Below are 23000 nucleotides of genomic sequence, written 5' to 3'. Positions count from 1 at the left end.
CTTTCCGACTGCATTGCCGCAATGACACAAAGCTCTCTGCAGATCGTTGCTGACAAGTGTTCCGCTCGACAAAGCCCGCGCCACAGTACGCTGGGTTTTAGCAATAACCGATGCACTCGTCAAAGGGGTACGGGGAAAATAGAACATTAAGAGAAGGCATTTAAATCAAACACTTGCAGCAGCGTAAAATCCGCAGATGGCATGCGAGCATAATCGAGAACAAAGATATGAAATGCAAACAAAAACAACTCTTATTGTCACGTAAATTGGACAACGTACAGATATGCTTTTTTATCCCATTGTGTGCGACGAGTGTAAAACCTTGCACAGTGCAAATGGATAAGTTGTAGCTCCCAGCTATTCATTTTTGTGAACCTATTGAAATCGGCACGCTTGGGTCTCGTGTAAAAAGTAAATTACGCGTGAAGGACATGCAAGCGGGTTGCACACGTTGATGCCTTTCACGTTGGTGGTTTTGACGAGAAAACAGAAGTATCGAAGGCGACCTGTTGGCTCGGCTTCTATGAGACTTTTATGGCATAGTTGGCTTTATTGCCAGGCTTTGCAGGAATGAACCAACACCATCCAGTCTGACTCTATCCCCAAGCAGTACTGGCCTATTAATGATCAGCCAATTCAAACATGTGACTTTATAACCCATCAGGTTGAGAAGCTGTTTTGATACAGTTCAAAGTAAAACGGTCAAGTAACATTGTACAAACATCTCTTCCTTGCAGGTCCCTCCTCCCACAGGACTTATCTATTTAGCGGAAAGGCATTAACCTTCACCTGAAAACCGAACGTGGAACTACACATGAATAAATGTTCTTTAACCTCTCCCGTGGTTTTTATGAACGTTTTTTGGGTGCAGAGCTCTTTGGCTTGATGTACGAGGCTAGTGTCACATACAGGCCAGAGATTGCAATGTAACAGGGAAACTGCCGGAAACTTTGCCGATGAAATATATTTTTTCCTTTGAAGGCAGTGGTGATTGATGAATGTGTTGAGTTTTTTGTTAACGTGTACGGCTTTCGACCAATATCCATAATAGAGGTTTTTTGGGTTCGATCGTGTAAATATAAATGTGGAGTTAAACTCGCCACCACCCGACACAGCCAATACCTACGATAATCACCCAGGAATGTCTGTCCGAAACGCTCGTGACGTCACTCCATATCGATCAGCCCCCCTCATTAATATTCATGAGCAGGTGACGTCCTCCAAATGGGACACCCACCCTCATTAAAAATCATGAGCGGGTGACGTCACTCAATATGGAGTACTCTCCCCCCCCACTAATAATAATGCGTAAGTGACGTCAATCCACACCGACCAGCCCCTCTCATGAATAATCATGAACAGGTTACATCCTCTCATTTGCCAGTACGCCTTTTGGCGTCATCTGGTCCAACCCATGTGAGACTAGGCTCTAAGGAAAGCTGTCTCGGGTGTGGACCAATCAACTTCAAGGACAGTGCATACATTATCAGAGTTATGTTTTTGTTTGCATTATGGCTGCAGGTATTGTGGTCTATGTAAACATGACTCCTTGTAAAAAAGGTGTCAGTTTTGTTGCCAGATAGAAGGGTAAAAAAACAATTATCAGGTTACATCCTCCACATGGTCCCCCCCCCTCATTAATAATCATGAGCAAGTGACGTCACTCTACATCGAACAGCCCCCCTCATTAATAAGCATTATAAGATGACGTCCTCCAAATGGACACCCACCCCCTCCCATTCATAATAATTAGCGGCTGACGTCACTCCACATGGGGGGGGGGGCGAGGCGCCTCCTCCCCCCTCCTCGGCGTCAACTTACAACCCTCACGACAAAGGCAAGAACCCTCACGTCACGCAATCTCCGTCACGCAATCTCCGTCACGCTATTGAGACATCGAAGTAAAAAGGACGTCACGATGAACAAGGGATTATAACCTTTAAATGAAATAGGTCTGTGTCACCGCGGCCTTACAAGTTGCACAAGCACTAATGCAATGAATATCACGTCGCGGTCTGCTTTTGGCTTGCAAGTTTCAGACTTACTGTAATACACCCGTCCTTGGACGGGCAAAATGCTAGTTAGTAAGATTAGTCAATTACACAGAACGTGGCCAATTCGTTACTCGTACAGCACACTGGTGTGTTGGAGAAAATCCCCAACATTTACAATCTGTGTACGACGTTTCACCAGTAATGACAACTAGCATCATCAAGCGGACACAAATCTGGCTGTCGGCCTGATGAAGCTAGATGTAATTACTGGCAAAACGTCGTACTCCGATTATAAAAGTTGGGGATTTTCTCCAACACACCGATGTGCTGTACTCGTGACGAATTCTCATGTTCTGTTTACGTGACAAACCTTACTAATTGGCTGTGTCGGGTGTGGTGCTGGGTCTAACAACACATTTGTATTTACACGATCTAACGCAAATAAAAAAACCTGTATTTGTTGTTTGTGCTTGTGCATCACTGCCTACGTGGCAGAATGCCAAATAGTTCAAATCACAATTGTATTACCTTTGACACGTAAGAGCCAAATGTCATACTAAACAACATGCTGTAATAAACCCAAAAACAGCACAACAACAACATCAAACCGATAGCATGAGAAGGGTGTTCTGTTGTGCTCTTTTAAAAGCCGAGTACACCACAATTAACTTCCAAGTACCAATTACGACGCTATATAGTTTACCCTCGTCTGTGACTCAGTCAAGCACTTAAATGCAGCCGCACATGAAAAAATGTTAACATTGGAGGCGGGAAATGTTAATATGTCTTCCCACATTTTAGAAGTACAAACAGGCAAAACATTGTGTTCCAATGCTAAAAAACACCTTTTAAATCACCCTTCCACACTGCCATAGCCATATCCTCCAAATGCCTTGGACGTCAGAACAGGTCTGACTGCTTGCTGAACGTTCGAACGAAAACTGCCCGAAGGGTGTTGCGAGCACGGTGAGAAAAATTATAAATGAAAAAAAAAATCTGCCGACTTGCTTGTGGGCTGATCTAAAATGCATGGGGTCATTGCATATTTATTCCATTGTGAGTTTCACAGACTGTACATACACACACACACGTCATCACAAACAGTTTGCCTTAATCATGGCCTGGCAGCACTGGTTGTTTTGTGACCTTCATGTATATGTCAAGAATTAAATAACATAGGGGGAAAACGTACCTAAGTCAACAACCTGGAGATTGTAAACAATACACTTGTGTTGGCCAAGGATAACTAAATCTTGCTCCCACACAATGGACAACAATGTATGCACTTGCAAATATAATTTCAAAGAGAAATTTGGTGTCATTTTGTCCAATGCCCCCACATGTGCTCAAGTGTTCAACACTCCAAAGAGCCCCCCCCCCCCTTGCAACCATTGTGGCCATCAGTTCACAGCTGGTCGTTGCTATTTGACTGTGGTGGTGGTGTCAGTTTGCCAAGGGGGAAAAAAACCACACACACACACAAACACACTGTTGTTATGGGAAATTACAGTGCGATTAGCACTTCAGCAAACAAGTTTGCTTCTATAAATAATACGAATAAAAATACCACACCAGCATCTGTCCTCCCATTGATAGTACACAAAAGAAAGTTACAAATATGGGATTGTAACAGAAGCAGGTATGTTTAACACGTAGGCTTTCGCGACCAATGTTATTCATAATCAACGTTTTTGGGTTTAGATCGCGTTATTTATAAATGTGTCGTAACCCTCCACCACCCGACACGGCCAATCAGTAAAAATGTGTCACGTTGACAAAAGACAAATAGTTCACTGCTTTAGCCCACCGGTGTGTTGAAGCCACAACATTTACAATTTGAGTACGACGTTTCGCTGGTAATTGCATCCAGCATCATCGGGCAATTCGCCAGAATGGTGAGGCACTGCTGTGTCTCCCGTTCTTATATAGAGCAGTAGCAGGGTGACGTCATCATTAACTCATCAGGTGCAAAGATTCAAGGGGGGAGTGATTGTAATTATATACTAGATTAGTAATCAGGCTATTGTTACGATGCGAGTTGTAGATTAGTAATCATTTGGAATGTGTTTTATTGTGATTATGCTACATTAGTAATCAGTTAATGTTTGTTTCCCTTATAAGGAATTGTAATGTATCTTATTTAATAATACGCTTCCAGGCCGCACTAAGCCTGTAGCTGTCTGAGCGATTAAAGTTATTTCTGTTTCTCTCAATTTCAATCGATTCTCTAATTAGTCTTTGCCAGTAGTAACTAGTTTTACACAACACTTCCACGTTGTCAAAATCAATTGAGTGTCCCTATTGGCATGCATCTTCTGCCACTGCCGACAGTTGTGTTTGTGATAGTTTAATATTTCTCTGGTGTTTTTTTAGTCTTACACTAACGTTACGCCCTGTCTGTCCAATATAGCATCTGCCACATACACCATTAATCCGATATACACCTTCTGTTGATAATTTAGGTAATTCGTCTTTAGTGCACGTTAATAGTTGTTGAATTTTGTGTACTGTACCAAATCTTACTGCCTATCTGAATGCAGATTCACATCATCACCCAGCTCAGAAATCCTCTCTTATCAAGACGCTCATACATCGGGCTAAAACAGTGTCAGATGGTGAAAGTCTAGTGAGAGAGATTAAACATGTTAAAGAAGCACTAAGACAGAATGGCTACAATAATGCTCAAATTAACAGAGCACTAAAAGCCAAATCACGATCGCAAAGCAACACTGCTGAAAGCAATCAGATTATTAAAACAATAAAAATACCATTTATCTCAGGAGTAACTGACAAATTAGCCCGTGTTTTGCAAAAGCAAAACATTACAGTAAGATTTGGTACAGTACACAAAATTCAACAACTAGTAACGTGCACTAAAGACGAATTACCTAAATTATCAACAGAAGGTGTATATCGGATTAATTGTGTATGTGGCAGATGCTATATTGGACAGACAGGGCGTAACGTTAGTGTAAGACTAAAAGAACACCAGAGAAATATTAAACTATCACAAACACAACTGTCGGCAGTGGCAGAACATGCATGCCAACAGGGACACTCAATTGATTTTGACAACGTGGAAGTGTTGTGTAAAACTAGTTACTACTGGCAAAGACTAATTAGAGAATCCATTGAAATTGAAAGAAACAGAAATAACTTTAATCGCTCAGACAACTACAGGCTTAGTGCGGCCTGGAAGCGTATTATTAAATAAGATACATTACAATTCCTTATAAGGGAAACAAACATTAACTGATTACTAATGTAGCATAATCACAATAAAACACATTCCAAATGATTACTAATCTACAACTCGCATGTAACAATAGCCTGATTACTAATCTAGTATATAATTACAATCACTCCCCCCTTGAATCTTTGCACCTGATGAGTTAATGAGTTAATGATGACGTCACCCTGCTGCTGCTCTATATAAGAACGGGAGACACAGCAGTGCCTCACCATTCTGGCGAATTGCCCGATGATGCTGGATGCAATTACCAGCGAAACGTCGTACTCAAATTGTAAATGTTGTGGCTTCAACACACCGGTGGGCTAAAGCAGTGAACTATTTGTCTTTTGTCAACGTGACACATTTTTACTGATTGGCCGTGTCGGGTGGTGGAGGGTTACGACACATTTATAAATAACGCGATCTAAACCCAAAAACGTTGATTATGAAGAAGCAGGTATGATGGCAAGAGTATTACAAAGAAAATAAACACACACATGGGGGGTGGAAGCATTTTCTCCATAAACACAAACACACAGCTGTTTGAACCCTAGGGGGATTGTTTAGGGTCTAGTCCATCGGAAGCAAGAGGATTAAACTTCCCAGAGCCTGCACTTGCTGCAAACATGACGTGGGCTGCCATGGTAGCCGCCGCCCACGGGGTGAATAACCATCGTCTTCACGGAGGTATGATGTAATCGACTAGTGTGTGTGTGAGAGAGAGAGAGGCCAGGCAAGTAAAGGGGGGGTTGTTGGGGGCGGGGAAGCGAGGAACAAAAAAACTTGGGGAGGTGGTGGTGGAGGGAGAGGCTAAAAGGAGGGGGGGGGGAGAGAACGCCAGGAAGGGAATTCAGGAAAACACTCACTTACGTATTCACGAATGTACACACAGGACCTGCCGCATTCCAAGCTTCAACTCGAACAAGGTGGGGTTTTGCGTTGGAGGTTCCCAAGTTCTTTACAATGTTGGATCCAGCTCTCGCGAGTGTAATTACCACCTTCCTATTATCAGCGCCATGTCACGTGTACTCATATAGTACTCTACATCGGAGGTCGGCAAACCAAACAAAACAAGGGCAGGCATTTTTTTAGAACTTGGTAAAACAGAATATTTCAAGGGCCGCCAATGCACTGCGTGGGGGAATACGGGACGGTGGGTGGGTCCCTTCAAGAGTCGCATGTGGACCCCCCCTGCCCTATATGCAGCTGCTCATCTCAAGACGTTGTACAGAAACAGTTGGCGTATATTTTAGAGAGAGACACAGACCATTTATAGGCAGAGGGGGACGGTGGGGCTGGAGGTCTCTCAAGTCTGGACTTATAACAAGGAGCAGAGAGTTAACATCACAGAAGCTTGAGGTGAGTGGAGTTCCAGACCCTCGGTGGCAGCTAGAAAAAAAGGAGCGACCTCCCTCTGAGTGAAGGCTACCAGCCACACTAACCTCATTCAGGACTTAAAAACACAAAACCTCGATATGCGTATATTCGGATAAACAAAGCTACGGAATTACGAACTCCGGATTCCACCCCCCCCCCCCCCATTATTTCACACAGAAAGCTGAAATTAAATAAAAAGAATACACTAAAATGAATAAATAATAACGCTGCTGATCTACGGTGCAATAAAAATAAGAATAAAATAGCTTATTCAATGCTTCTTTTAGTTATGTCAGTTTTAATATTTTAACACTGTACAGTATAAATAAAATACCACTTTCAATCTAAATTGTCGAAGGCTGGGAACGGCATCCTCATAGTACTGTTATAAAAGTTTCAATAGTGCATACGAAGTTGCAATATAGGAACAAAGCTTCAGGAACGCATCGACTTCGTATATCAAGGTATTACTGTATTTAGAATGCATCACTGGATGCACCCTTTGCACGAGTCATACCCTTCGGATGCTAAACATGAGCGCGGAAGAGTTCCCACACGATGCGGCATTTTGATCTCAAGAGGACCGCATCGTACCGGAGTAAGCAAAATCACCACCGGGCTTCAGGATACGAGCTTCCAGGACGCATGGCTACGCAACAACATGCAACCAATCAGGCCTAAACAAGTGGAACAAAAAAACTACAATACAGCCAAGTCAGGAGTTGGCGCAAATGCACTTAAAGCATAACCTTCGTTTTATCCAGACTGCTGATGAAAGGTGCCTTCCTTACCAAAGGTGACATTACGCTGATACGGCGATCTTATGGTTTTCTGCACGCCCGATTTCCCCAGTGTTTGTTTTTTTCTCTTCCCAATAAACCCCTTGTATTACATGCACGTGACACACCTGAGCGGTAAGCCTTGGCTTGAGAATTGTCCGCGTGGGGCATGTCAACACGCAGCGAAGAGGTATTTTTTTGTTTAAACAAAACCTGAAACATTAATTCACTAAAATGTGGAAAATACGTTACATTTACATCGCACTGTATTTAAGTCATCCAAATGAAACGCTTATTCACATCAAATACTGGCAGCAAGCCAAGGTATTCCATGCCAAGCCTGAGCCCTATGCATACTTATTCCTTCATGGGCTTTCTACTTCACTCACTATGCTGCCACACCCCTGGTGCACAGAAAGGCTGGAAACACTGTATGGGGGGAGGACTTGCATCTGCCAAGCCACACGAGTGCCGCCAACAAAGGCATAAAAAGCATCATCGTCGAAGAAATAATGGCCCCAAGTGAACGGATTGTAGCCGTGTACTCGTCCACTGTTAAAAAAAAGCTGCCTTTGGTCATCGCCGATTTCTACGTGAAAAAAACGGCATGTTTCTCTACTGTTTAAACAACTACGATGCTCATCTGCAGAGAAAATGCGATCCCACAAATATCCAACGTAGACTTGAACTCTTTGCTGTGGTGGCTATAGAGGTCCTCCGAAAGATGCGTAGGTGGAAATATACCAAATAGGAAGTGCCTGCGTTCCCGTGAAACTTTTTTAGAAAACAAAACGAATGCGCGCACTTGAGCTTACGACACTAAAGTGTGCATCTGTGGCTGTGGAAGCTGCCACAAGGGCTTTATGGAAAGGCGGTGTTGACTTTCGGACAAAATGAAGCGACGCAAGTTATTTACTGGCATTTCTTTAAACTTGTTAAGGATGGTAAAAGGTTAACATAAGAGCCCCTCCAATAGTTACGGCCCATGAAAAAGAACATTTGGGAAGAAAAAAAAACACTTTCTCATGAGCACAGGGCAAGCAAGGCGTGGGTGGTGTGTGTCACGCACGTGTCTCTGGTGAGTGCGAAGCGTTGCGTGCAGTGTGCGGACTTGCCGTGCGTTCTATTTGTGTTCTACGTGGCGTGCGCATGCTTGCATGGGCCCCCCTTTTATTCTTAGGTGCGCATCAACAAACACGCGACGCGTACATCTGACACCAGAACACAGCACGATCAAAACTTCGAGGTCGGAGGCCATCTGCGGTCACATGGAGCGGATAGTGTCTTGTGTTCAAGCGGGGTGTTGATGACAAAACACCCGTCTCCTCTTGAGCTTGCTATCACAACGGCACCAAATCTAAGGGCGGAAACTGCGACTGGCTACTAACCACAGGAAATGCATGGCGATGTTTCACACCCACCAGATCCCCGCCGTCCCAAGTCTAGGCATGGTTGTAGGGGTGGCGACAAGCTTATCTTCTAGCCACTGCTGCATCCTGCTAACTACAGAATGTAACTTAATTTGCAACGTCCATCGGCTCGTGCACAACACTATCCTACTTTCTTATGGACAATTTATCTCGGTCACCCTACATACTACACAGTATGCCTAACCAACAGCTCACATTCAGTTTCATTGAGGGTTATGAGGGTTATGCCAGAACAACAAGTCACACAGAAAGCGTGATTGACTCACTTGGTTGTTTCAAATTATGCAAAAAATATAGCCCTTTAAAGACATATTGCTTGTTTACATTTATTAGTTACCCTGTAAGTTTAGTTTTATATTTACCACATTGTCAACGATTTGATTGGTGTGTACAATACAAATATCAATGTTTCCCAATGCATCAAAGTCAGGAACAAAGCAGGAAGTCACCATGAAGGGTTAATCAGCACTTAAGTGCGGTAATTTCCCATGTCCGTATGAAGTTCTTTTTCACACCAACTTCAAAGGGCACTTCTCCACCATTCCCACCTCTTAGGGCAGACACTGACCAATGGCGTGAGTAACATCAGTGAGCAACATCAGCGAGCACAATGTGGGAAACCCTCTGAAAAGCAAGTGGCTAAAGCTAGGAGATGTGTGCTGCTTTGAAGAGTGGATGAAACAGTAGCCTATAGTGAACCAAGATAGGTCTATTTTAGTGCAGCTGCTACTAAACGTGCCTAACAAACCCACATTTGATAGCTGAGATGTTAATCTATACACTTTAGTCAGCATATAGTTTTAACGGTGACATCGGTGTGCATATTTGTTTTTAAAACAACTCTATAATAAGCCAACATTATGTGCAATACACATGGCTGACTAACTATTTAGAATAATCATTGATAGTGTTAAAAACAACTGGGAAACCCCGTCTTGCTTACTTGGAATGTAAGTGTCCAACAGTACATACAGGATAATGGCTCATTAAAAGAACGCACTTCAAAAGGAGCACATTTAAATCACCAAATGTTAACGGCGTATTTTTTATTTACAATGGGCATGTGTTCATCACTTGGGCAAGAACAGAACTTGCTCATGGTGTGTGTGTACACATTTCTTATAATCTTATTACACATCAAAACATTAATACGCACCAATGTTTCCTGCTAGGTACACCAAGAGATTATCTAAATTCCACATGAAACGTTTTCTCTCGATATATGTAAAATATGGCATGGGAAACCCCTTACCAATTAAGCTTCTTTTAGCTGTTATCTTTACACAAATAAGAAAACCATTTTGAGCTTCTGCGGCCGTCTGGAACACTCTTCCTTCCGATGAGAAAGCCACTGGAGTTATGCACTTTTAAATCTACATTGAAAACGAAATTCTTTAGAAACGGATTTTTGTGTTGAGTTTGTTGTCAATTTCCCCACACCTCTGATTAACACGGTTGGCTAAGTATGGTGTGAACGGTGTGAAAGAAGTTCAACGTACATAGATGGGATACAAACTGGTTTTGCTTTGTTTTTAAGTACTAGAAAATAAAATAATAAAAATACACTTCAACAAATGCTTCAATGACGCATCAGAAACCAAAGTAATGCCTTTGTAACATACACTTACGAATATTTCCGACTAAACAACTTCTGCTAAACGGGTTTCATTTATAAGCATCTTGAAAGGAAATATCACGATCGCTGATAGCGTATGCAATTATATAAGATTCCATAGTGTGAATACAGTATATTAACACGCTCAACACCATAATTACAAAATACTCTACTTCGCATGATGCTACGACTTAATACATTTAGTAAAACTACAAGTATATGCCTTTTTGTAAATCCACTGCTGGATGAAGGCCACTACATGCTTTGCGGGTTGAGGTTATTTGGCCATACTTTGCCATGTCGATCAATGCGGGTTGGTGAATGCGGTCGGGGGGTGGGGACTAAGACATAGGGGCATAGTACAATTAAACAATGTGTTTGTTCTGCACTGCCCCCTGATGCCAACGTAGACCTGCAGCAGCCTACAACACCTGTTTTGTGCACGGTGTTTGCCCATCCAATCACTCTCCAGGCAACTTCCCGCTTAGCTTCCTAAGATCGGATGAGAGAGATCAGGCCCATTTCTGGGTCATTTGGGCAGAAGCGGAAGTGTAACAACAAGAATTTAAATGAGCGTACGTGAAAATCATTGCCGATGCACCCCCAGAGCGCATTGTTAACCACTGTCTGACTGAGAATGGCCAATGTGTTACGTTAAAGCAGCCACATGGCTACCATATTAGGGCAATGTCTAGACCAATATCACCAGGTGCTGTCTTGTTTATGGTCTATAAACGTCTGAGTCTGCGATAAGCGGTACTACTTGCAGATTACTTTAAGGCATGGTAGCGGGTGTTTCAGTGGCTCAAAACACAAGTGTAAGCAATGAAGATAGTACATTAGGAGTGTCTTAATTGTTTATGTTGCCCACACTAGTTTTACCAAGCTGCTGGGTACCTTGAACCCCATATAAAACTACAGTGTTATGCAAAGTGAGATTTTTGTTACATCCTTAACTGAAAACGATAAAAACTTTTTTTGAAAAGCTGAGTAATGTCACCTTCATGCACTGCATACACTAAAACAGAATTGTAAAGGTAAAATGTTGTATCTTGCTTGACTTAAAGCTTTCGTGACTGCAGGAATTCATATTCGTTGGGTCTTTCGGTAAAGTCACTTAGATAGGTTGAAAAATAATAGCAAAAAACTACGGCGTTTGCTTGTGTTGTGATAGAAACGTCGTAGTTTTTTGTTATTGTCTTTCAACCTATCAAGGTGACTTTACCGAAAGACCCAAAGAATATGTAAAATGTTGTAGTTTGTCTTCCATAAATACTCCAATTTAACATGAAAACAAAATTCTGAGTCAAAAAAATATTTAATAGGGTTCGATATAAAGAAGCCAACTTGTCAATAAAAGCATTAACATTTTATTAATGTACTAACTTCTGCAAGGTAAAATGTAAGATTCTTACCACATTAACCAAAAATAAGGTAATCTAATGAACATGATCGTAAGAATGCAATCCCCCTCTCGCTATGCATGTAGACATTATTTCGCACCATACGTAGGCAACCGTGCTAATCGAAGGTGCATCTATACAAGGCCGGTCACAATTCATGGCCATGCTTCAATTTGAGAATCGTTTTCATCATTGTGCTAAATTGTATCGCCACGAGTATGAATTGAAAAATATCACTCATTGCAACCCTATTTAATGCAGGTAGATTGTGATTTACAGTTAAAATTAATCACCGAATCAATTCATCATCATTTCAAAAGGACTACTCTTACTCAGTTTCAAGAAAATGCACCTTTGACTTACAAATTCTTTATTATGTTGCCAATTTTGCGATACTTTCATGATCGTTCAGTGAACTTTGCTCTCTCATTCAGTTTTTTTTTCAAGCTGCAAATACCAATGAACACCATGTGTCCCAAAGTGTTGTGTTTTGGCAGAAAATGTCTTCAAAAACATTCGCAGGTGCATGCTGTGCAGCCTTCACACATCCGCTCGCTCCGAGGCAACTCCCACTGTTATTTGTACATTCAAGAAATGTGTTCACACATACACTACTAGCTTAGGGGCCAGGCCCACAGGGGACACCCAGTCAAGCCTGCCCTGCTGAAAAGTCTGGCTATCCACGGCTTCTCGACCAGAGAGAGAACTCTCAGTTCTCACCATGGTGCAGACAGAATGTGTACTTAACCCATGCTCAAATAAATAATGTAACCCAACAAGCCCCCTTTAAAATATGCGGGCAAGCACACACCGTGAATGGCCTACAAAACAAAGGCGCAATAAATAGTGCTTTCTGGACACCGCAAACGAATCGGAATATATTTCATGCTGAAGCGCTGGTATCTATGTAACAAAACAGGAATGTCAATTTCTTAATAATGGACGGAGTGAAGACACTCGCTTTATAGAAGTAAAGATTGTGAAGAGGCTAATGTGTATTTGACCAGGTGGCTCAACGAAAGAGTGAGCGCGGCTCGTAATCGAAAGATTTTAAGTTCAAATCCCGGTTGGGGGCTGACACGGCTCAATCCCTTCGTGGGGTCGATAAAACGAGTACCACCACTTTGTGGGGAAGTAAAACAGTGATTGTCCTATGAATAAACTCACCAACGTGCTAGGAATGCAGAATCTATACCACTGACTCAGGGCAAGTAAACAGGACATGAGCAACTCACCAATGCTCATTCAAACAGGATATCGCATCCACTTTTTACAAATCTGGATTGCAACCAGCGTAAAAAAACACATCTACAATGGCTCAAAAACAATCAAAACAATAGTTTCAAAATTCTTCTGCAGGAACATTGTTATGTTGCCATTCATTCAATAACTTTGGTTTTCTAGAAGTACTTCAATCTACACTCATCTTTCTCTTGTTTTCATAATTTTCGTCATGGTCTGCCTTTAATAATTGTCCTAGATATACATACTCCGATTAGCATGGTTGGCTAAGGTGCAAAAGAAGTTCACCTTACATCCAACATACATAATCTGATGCAATTCAGTTATTAATCATATATCTTGTTGGTGACTTTTGTTTTGCTCATACAACGTTAAAGCCTTCTTTATTACATGAATGAATGTTTATGTGGTGTATTATCATTGGCTACCATAATATGTATTTCATACGTAAACCTAACGTGGTATTATTTTCACAATTTATGTTCATTATATTCACCGATAATAATCGAGTACATTTGGTATTCACACCATTCTTATACAGCTCATCACAAAGGCTCACAATCTGTAGCAGTTTGACAGTAGGAGGGCGGTATTGCTACGTGTAATCCCAATTGAGTAATTAGCAAATTTGGACCATGACGCCTGCACACAATAACCTGCACTTTTAAAAAATTACATCGAGGTATCTTTAACGTACAACTGTGAAGCGGACGGGGCAATTGTTGGCTAATACACACGTACAGCGAGGGCGGCCTGCGAGATTTGAGCCTCTGCAAAAGAGTCGAATAATGTGCAACTGCTGAGCCATGGTCACACCACCCCATTATTTTCTCCAATTGAATCTTCCAACGTCACTGAATAACCTTGGTGTTAGTATCTCTCCTTCTCCGGCTACCCTTCTGTCTATTTTGAGACTTTCTTCAATCAATCTTAGTGTGTAGCTCTTAAATGATAGTAAAAATGTTTTTTTTATTAAACCTTTTTAACATGTTGGATAACTATATTCTTGGTTCTTTCGAATCCCTGCAGTCATGAAAGCTTTAAATCAAAATCTTGGATAACTGTCAATTTCAAGAGTTAAATGCCCTTTCATGGTTGAAAAACAATGGTCATAATGTTAGTTTGATATTTAGTTTTTGTCTACAATGTTATAGTATGCATGTGGTCGATAATAGAGACATTTCCTAAACATGGCTTGCTAATGTGGTTGCTAGTCTTATCAATGTTCCAGTATTCGATTCCCAATTATCTTTAGGATTAACTTATATATCTGCAATGACACATATATCAGCAACACGGTCATTAAATTCAGAAAATTTACCGAAATTTGAAAATGACAAGTTTGGAAATAAAATAAACAAAAAATGCAAGAAAGCTGAGAAATACATGCTAGGAATTAATGACACTGCCAGACAAAAAAAGAAGAACACAACAGAGAATACACACAAGCTGAAAAATGTGGGCTTCTGCAGGAAAGTTAGTTAGAAATGGATGATGGCCAGCGGTCGAGCCCAAGGACAAAGTGGCAGCCAAAGGAAGGGAAGCGCCTGAGAGGACATCCCACGGTGGCAACGGATTGATGAGATCAGCTCATGCAGCAGGAGCTACACGTGGATTGCTGCATCGCGAGAGAGCTGGAAAAGGCAGACAGAGAGCCCCTTGCCCAGCAGAGGACAGATCATGTCTGCCGATGATTTTATGTAAAACTACTCACAAATCACTTCTCAAAGGTCTACACTAAATATAGCGAAGTTTACAACCAAAACAATTGCGTATTAAATCACCCATTTAGTGTCTTGTAAATATTTTCCATCAGCACCAGCTGTTGTGTGGCAGTTTAGTGTAAACTTATGTCACGAATACACCAGTGCTGTATTGTTTAGAACCACTTGCAAGATGGCACGGGCATCAGATTGCCATCACAAGCAGCAAGGCATCAGAAGTGTGCTGCTTAAGCATTCGCCATTTAGTAGACATCACCCTTTGATGTTCAAGTGTCACGTGTAGAATCATATTATGAAGACAATTAAATACAAACTTCAAATCTAGATTGAATCGTTTGCATGATTCTGTTGGTCACAGTGTGTACGGAGTTTTACAACACACAAGTGCTGCAAAAGGTGGCCCAAAAACAAAGCTGCAATCATGTTCCCCATTTCACCCACAAACTCACGTATTTGGTTAGGTTGTTACTGGCGACTACAACAAATGTACAATATTGTCATGTTCTACAATGGCCGTGTTCTACAATACAATGCTTTAAATAAAATAGAACATATCCAGGGGATTTCTGTATCTGTCAATTACTTCTGGTCAATGCCAACCAGTGGTCTCCGGCTCTTTGTAGCATGAAATCACATTGAACTACACCAGAGACGCGTAAAGGAGAATTATTCACGAAGAGACTGGTATGTGCAGGTGCCTTCAAAATCATTGTGTTATATAAGAGCGCGAGCTAATTTGGAGGCATGTGAAAAATTTACGATAATTAGCAATTTGGGTGTGCATACCAGCGTGAAGTTAGCAGACCACAGAACCAGACTACTTGTTCCTTATTCTTGGTTCTTTCGGTAAAGTCACGTAGAAGGGAAACAATAAAATAATAAAAATATAAAAAATAAAATTATCACGACGTTTCGATTGCAACACAAGCAATCATCATCAGGTGTGAAAACCACAGCAAGAAAATTTTAAAAAACCAACACTGTTTACAAATTTTCTTGCTGTGGTTTTCACAGCTGATGATTGCTTGTGTTGCAATCGAAACGTCGTGAGAATTTGTTTGATTATTTTATTATTTCCCTTCTACGTGACTTTACCGAAAGAACCAAGAATATGAATCCCTGCAGTCACGAAAGCTTTAAATCGAAATTTACTTGTACCTTCGTGAAATAAACGAAACCATAGGCAGGTCTGCACCTCCTCAGCATAAAACAATTCCCATCACACACACCATAAAGAATCACCCGCTGTCCAACAAATGTGAATTTCTACCATGTACTAATTTGTTACAAGGACAAACCTCACCATTTGGATCAAGGGAAATGACAAGTGAAGACATTAAGAACCAATGCATGTCGGTGATAAGAGGGACTGGTAAAGATAATGTCCAATGTTTTATTTCCCCACAATCAATTCCAACCCTAATCGATGCATTTTAGTGCAATTTCTCAGGAAAGTAGTTGTTGACTGAAGATTAAAAAGGTACACTTAAAACTCACAATCTATTATGGTGATCTACATTTGCAAGTGTAGAAGTTTTACTGCTAGCATTGAGCCAAAACCAGACATTAATGTAACGTGAACATATTTAGAAGCTTAAAACACTTTTACTTACACATATTATACATTAAATAATGTATCTGTAAACAATTTGGATGCCAAAATCATATTTGTCACACAAAAACGATAACTATTTGGGCCATTAAGCTTTCCTACGTGAAGATTTGTGTGCACTGTATTCCCTCAGTCTTTACTCAATCACACGATTGTGCAATTACATATCTACGTAGTTACTCGTAAAACTCTACACAAGTTGTACATCCATGAGTTATAAGAGGTGTCCTGGCAAGTGAAAAAAAAATGTCCAAGCATAACGTGGAGCACTGCAAGAATAATTTAAACCATCTGGTGAAGTCACAACCTCTCAATAGTGCAGCACAGGTGTGGGGGACGATGTTTTGTGTAGCACAACAATTCTGGATCCGAATCACCCATAAATGCCATCCTTTAACCCCAGCACGACTATAGCAATATTAGCGAGCCTCAATTCAAAAGTAAAGTTGTACACTGTGCTTCACTTGTTAAACAATGCACTGCATTCACCCCATAGACTCGTTCACAACCAATAACCGCTCTGCGTCCAACGCCGTAAATGTTGCCGTGGTGGCAAATCGTTTCTGATACAGCGGAACGTGTTCTATTGACCACAGTGTTGTGTGGACTTGCGTCCCGTACAAAAGTTGTGATGGGGGAAGATAGCAAAAAAAACGCAGCTTAACCATAAGCTTGACAAAATAGCATCCACACACCCACCTTAGAATACATATTCAATTTGGGAAACGTTTAATCCCATCTACGTTTCAAAAGAAAAGGGTAAAATAAGGTGATAAATTATGTGCTGTATACAATTTCACATATGAGAACGTAATTGTATTTTCACCAGTTGCCATAACAGTCTATTTGAGAAAATATTTGTCTTGAATGACAAACCTGTGGGAAGCCAAATGTGTTTATAATTTCACAGCGTGCTGCGCACTTACATTAAATATAAAACATAAAATGCTGACTACATTTTCATGGTGGAGACATAAATCCAATGCCTTGAGATTAGTCAAGGTCACATAGCTGTAGTACTAACAATCTGACACTGTATATCTATGCCGTGGGTTCATTTTAATATTCGACATTTGATAATTAATCATCCATTATCAATCTACTGCTGGATGAAGGCAAGTAAAGTAATAACACAAACGTACAGTAATCCTTTTTGTATTATAATTGTGTTACTATCCAACAATATGAAAGATATTTCTTCAAAACGTTGCCAATTATGACCACCTCAAGGAGGAGCATGTAAGTCCTTAGCAAAACGGTACATTAACTCAGTAAAGACGAACAATAATTATTCAGAGAGGTCACAACGCAAAACAACAACAGCAATCTAAAAGGGAGTTAGGCCAACATGATGCCATCCAATGATGATCGTTCACACACATAATTACGGTGCGTATTAGACGCCGTGGTGGTCTTACTGGATGGAACATGGGAACAAGCTTTAGGCCAGGTGACTAATTGGCGTACAGAATGCGAGTTCTGGGTGTAGGCTATTACGCCGAACATGTGACTTTTAAGCCATAGAAAAAAAACGCCGAGATGAATCATCGATAAAACCACTTATGACCGAGAAACACCCATCCTACATTACAAACCGGGATCGGTAAATAAACAGATTAATCCGAGAGGAATGTTTCAAGTTATTACGCAGGCCACGACAAGGCACATGTTTATACGCGCTCAAGTTGCATCACAAACTCCAGCACGGTAGTATTCGTTTGGCCTTTTGCGTTGTTCCCGCACGACAATTATGTACTGTACACAACATTCCAGGCAACCGAACAGCGTGACGCAACTGCAGCAATACGCAGGACTCGTTTCCAGCGATTAGGCAAGCCTAACAATTCAACGACTTTTTTCTACTTTCATCTCAGCAGCCATCAGCCAGCGTCACAAGCGTGTCACAACTAAGAGTTGCATGCCCTTAAGCAGTGCAGGTTTATAGTATATCAATGCACCAACGACGAGTTATTTAGTTGGCAAACACGGTGTCGCATTCGTATCCATGTTGCAAAAGAACGAGAAAATTATTGGGCAGTTGAGATTTTGCTAAAGGCTATCCCGGAAAAGACCCCATATATATTATTTTGGTCTTTCGGTAACGTCACGTAGTTAGGTTCAAAGAAAATAACACAAATCAGATTTAAGAACCCAAATGTTCATGCATTTGATCCAAGACGGCATGTCGAAAGTCAGCCAATGAGTGGGAAACCTCATACAGCCAAACACAAACCAAGGGCCATTTTATACCGACAAAACTGTAGCAGCAAAACCAGATTTCAAGCTACCATTCCATTTGAGCTTGCGTTGATACTGAACACTCCATGCCATTTTGTTGAACCTGCCGCTGGAAAAAAAATCTGGCACCTTTACTGAAGACTAGCCATATTGCACTCGTTTGAGTGTGTGCGTGTGCCATTTACACTTCCTGCTTTCTGAGCGGGCTGATATTTTTTACTGTGTGCACAGCGTATACGCCGCCAAATACTGTACTGATATTGTATTACGCAAACGCTGCATTTACGGAGAGAAGCTAACCCAGGAGGGGCATTCACGTTCGGATTTACCAAGAAAATAATGACCGCGTGTGAGCGAAGGAAAACCAAAACACAGACACGAGACAAACGCATATAAATGTAGTCGTGTACCCCCCACCCCCTGGAAGGCTTTTCAAACATTTGGGCAGTGGTTTTTAGCAAGCTCCTATTAAAGCCTGCACGACACACGAGTGGGGTGGTGGCCAGTCCACGCTCGACCGCCTTTGTGTCCCCAATATTGATGTTTACACGCCGCATCAGATACCCATTTAAGGCTACGTCGTGAGAAACATTGAACAGTTGCAGGTATTCGCCGTTGATGAGGGCCTCGTGCGGGAATCAAACTCCGGTGGCCGGGTTCGTAGTGCAGTGCGTTAACCACTACCCTACCACTCCGCATACACACATGCAGATAGACGGTAAAGACACCCCCCGCCACCTCCGTTTCACGTTTTCGATTGTAGGGGCGAGTGTGTGAAAGCACTTAATAAGACCAAGAAGAAATCCCATTGAGACCGACGAACACAAAGACACACTTGTAAAGACCCGGACGAAAACTTACACTTCGGGGAGAGAGCCATAGAGGTTTACACGAACGCCCTCGCACACGACCGAATACACACGCACTCCCCTACACACAAAAACACTCGCAAGGCACGAAAACACTCAGAATACAACGAGGAGCAGCAACACATCAACACACGCAATAGTCACAGTCACAGGAGAACATGCACTCGCCCACACTACACAGGGGATTCCACATCTATGAGGGGTCCGCCCCATAAAGTCACACCACGTCTAACATAAGATAGAGACGACGATTAATATCGCCAAATCGACTACCACACCATCCCCCTTCGCTCGAGGTGTTTAGGCTCCGTTACCTGTACGTTTAGGTGCGCCATGGCTTGGCAAACCAAACCCCCGGGCCCCGCGGGGGCGGGGAGGTAGCAAACCGGCGCGGCCTGGCTCGCTCAGCGGGACGAGGCGAGGGGGAGGCCGGCAGGGCTTCTAGCCGAGGAGCGGTGCGAGGCGGAGGCCTAGTCGCGTCGGCGGCCCTCTGACGGGCGTCGGACGAGAGGACGTAGACGTCCGTGGGCGAGGGGGAGAAGGTCCCTGGATGTCGGCGCCGCGTTAATTAGTCGCGAGCGCGCAGAGCGAGAAGCTTTTTAGTCGACAAACTTCGCCCTCTACCGCAAAACACGACCGCGACGCGGCGCCATGATAGATTCATCCGCCGGGTCGCGGGGCGGAGCGCGCGGGCGCGGCGCGACGGCGGTGATGTGTAGCCCTGCGCGAGCGCGCGTGCGAGGGAGAGGAAAAGTAGTGCGGCGGCGGCGACGGCGTCACCCGGCCCACGAGGCGGGGCCAGAGAGGGAAGGGGGTGAATCGATTCGTTGTCGATTCAGGAACGACGGCGGTAATCGATTCCCGCAAACGTTACGACACACGTGTTGAATCGTTGGGTGACGAATGCGGTGTGTGGTGCATGACGCAGAGTCGTTACATGGCACGTGTTGACGAATCGTCGCTTTGCTTTGGAATCGATTACTTTAGGTTCTTGCAAATGTTATGCAAATAGCTTATTAACGACCCCACCTCGCAAGGGAGGGAATGAGAGTGACGGAAACATCGCGAATGAGTCAGTGTTGTACAGACGAGAGCACAGAGTGCACACGAGACAGCACAGTACAGACAAGAAGGCACAGAGCACAGACTACACATCACAGAGTACACGAAACAGCACAGAGTACAGACGATGCAGTACACGATGGCACACAGGAGACACGAGACACAGTACATGATGACACGAGGGACAGGACACGGTACACGATAACGTCGTAGACGAGACTACAAGCGAAGCAGTACAGAAAGTAGCTACAGTACATATCAACTGCACACGAGATCGTACACAGCTGAGACAACACAGACGATACGCAGTGCAAGTAAGGCAGTCAGTACGAATGAGAAGCGATACGAGGCAGTACACTATGTACGATATGTACAGATGAGGCAGTACCATTGGTATAGGAGAGACAGCACATGGTAGAGATAAAACGAATGCAAGTGATGATTCACAGGCCACAATCTTCAATGAATCCACTGCTTGGATGAATCTTTGCCCATGAAGTCGCTCAACCCGCGTGGCCCCATTCACAGTGTTGGAGGAGGCCCTCATCCAGCTGTAGATTTACCAATATGCCTGTTTCTGTGCATACGGTATATTGTGCATTTTAAAGAGAATAAAGTCACAGCGAGGGTTTATATTGGTAGGAACCCACTGGTTCCACCAGCCCACAGTGGATTATTGTGTCCGTCCGTCCGTCGTGCAGGGAGGGGCTGGGTGGGGAGGGAGGGGCTGGGTGGGGAGGGTGGAGAGGGGGTGGGGCTGGGTGGTGGGTGGATGGGTGGGGAGGGGCTGGTCACCCCGTGGTGCCCTTATAAAACTGAACGTTTAACCTACTCACGCCGGCTTGTGCCCGCCCTCACAGTCGGGCATATTTGCGGAATACACCACGCCGCCGTTGACCCTGGCCATTGACCGAGCAACCCAACGTTCCTACCAGCTCCCTCCGCAGGAATGTGTGAAAGAGGAAGATATTGAGCCAGACTTTAACTGGGTTGCGTGGATTTGGCCATGTCTTCCCCTTCCCATGAAAACCCACGTTTCAAGTTTCCACGTTTATTTGGTTTTATCGGTGAGAATTCGAAGAGACCAGAATCGTGACTCATTTGCAAGAGTGATTGACCCGGGTCAACAGAGTGACAAGAGGCAAGGCAAAACAAAGCGCATAAATCAGAAGAAAAAATCAACCGATGTCATGAGAAATATTAAATATTTCACGCACACAAATCAGTGTTAAATACAAATTTCTGTAGTGTACGTAGACTCGGGACAGATTCATTTTAAACTGATCATAGCACAATTAACAAATTAAGTTGCAGAAACAAGCATACCGTATAGGGTGGCCATTGCAGTAATATGTAAGGGGCCGTCCATAAATGACGTCACGCGATTTTGGACGATTTATGACCCCCCCCCCCCTTTAGTCACACGGCGTCACAAAAATTGAGACCCCCCTCAAATATGACGTCACAAAGCTCTGCCCCCCCCCCCTCCAAATATAAACATGCTTCAAATCGCTTTAAACTATTGTCATTGTAGTGCGTATTTAATGTGGCGCTGCACTCTGATGTTGTAGGAGAAACTATTTATTGAAAAGTATATTTAATTAGGTAGAACGTGTTTTCTATATTTTTTAAAGTTGCGCATTTTTATGTGACGTCACATTTCTCAAACTCCCCCCCTCCCCCCTCGTCACACATCGTCACAAATATCTGACCCCCCCCCCCCCAGGTGCGTGACGTCATTTATGGACGGCCCCTAAACAGACAACGAACACACATGTAAAATGCAAGTGAATTTGCCACAAAGGATCGACAGCGTCAATTTGTGATTGAGATGATCGAGTTGATAAAGATGTGTGACAGATATTGCCGTACCATGTCTGTTCCTGGGGATTAGTGCCACCAAGGCCTGTGATTAAGGACTGCAAATGAAGTACTACATATCCATTATTAAAATTATGCATTTAAACAATGGCCTGAGATGACTCCTATCAATCACTTTTATAGGCACGGTCCTAATTCATCTGCCACTGACATGAGCAAGCGCTCCGTTATGACTGACGCATAAAGATGCATAATTTAAAATACATAACCATAACAGTGGGCAGTGTAGCGGTCACCTGGGTCTATTTTAATTGTAAACATTCACCAAGATTTACCATTGCGCACACGCAACAACGATTTTATGTTCTTTGGCGTTTAATCGTTTAATGTTATGGGATATAAATGTAAACTGAGCCATATTGTATGGTACGAATAAATTAAGAGTTTTAGCGTAGTGTACTTTATCCACAATTGCCACTTCTTAGAGTTCAAAAGGTTGTGAGTTCAAATCCTTATAGGGGTTGACAGCCTATCATCCCACCAGCGGCGACAAAACGAATACATTACCACGTATTGGAGAGTGATTGATCTACTCAGATGAG

At 42.8% G+C, this 23000-nt stretch overlaps 1 protein-coding gene across 1 annotated transcript in view; it reads right to left on the bottom strand.

The window, feature by feature from the left end:
- The window catches only part of LOC144732618 (serine/threonine-protein kinase 25-like), a 38299-nt gene extending 18095 nt beyond the window's left edge, over window positions 1-20204 (bottom strand). The window contains exon 1 of the mRNA XM_078614114.1: window positions 19830-20204. Coding sequence (XP_078470240.1) covers window positions 19830-19850 — 21 coding nt within the window. The 5' untranslated portion in view covers window positions 19851-20204. The remainder of the gene's footprint in view (window positions 1-19829) is intronic.
- Between the last annotated feature and the right edge of the window lie 2796 nt (window positions 20205-23000).

The sequence above is a fragment of the Lampetra planeri genome, chromosome 43 (genome assembly GCF_965212315.1).
Source record: "Lampetra planeri chromosome 43, kcLamPlan1.2.h2, whole genome shotgun sequence".
Classification (NCBI taxonomy): domain Eukaryota; kingdom Metazoa; phylum Chordata; class Hyperoartia; order Petromyzontiformes; family Petromyzontidae; genus Lampetra; species Lampetra planeri.
This window is presented reverse-complemented; position numbering and strand designations above follow the sequence as displayed.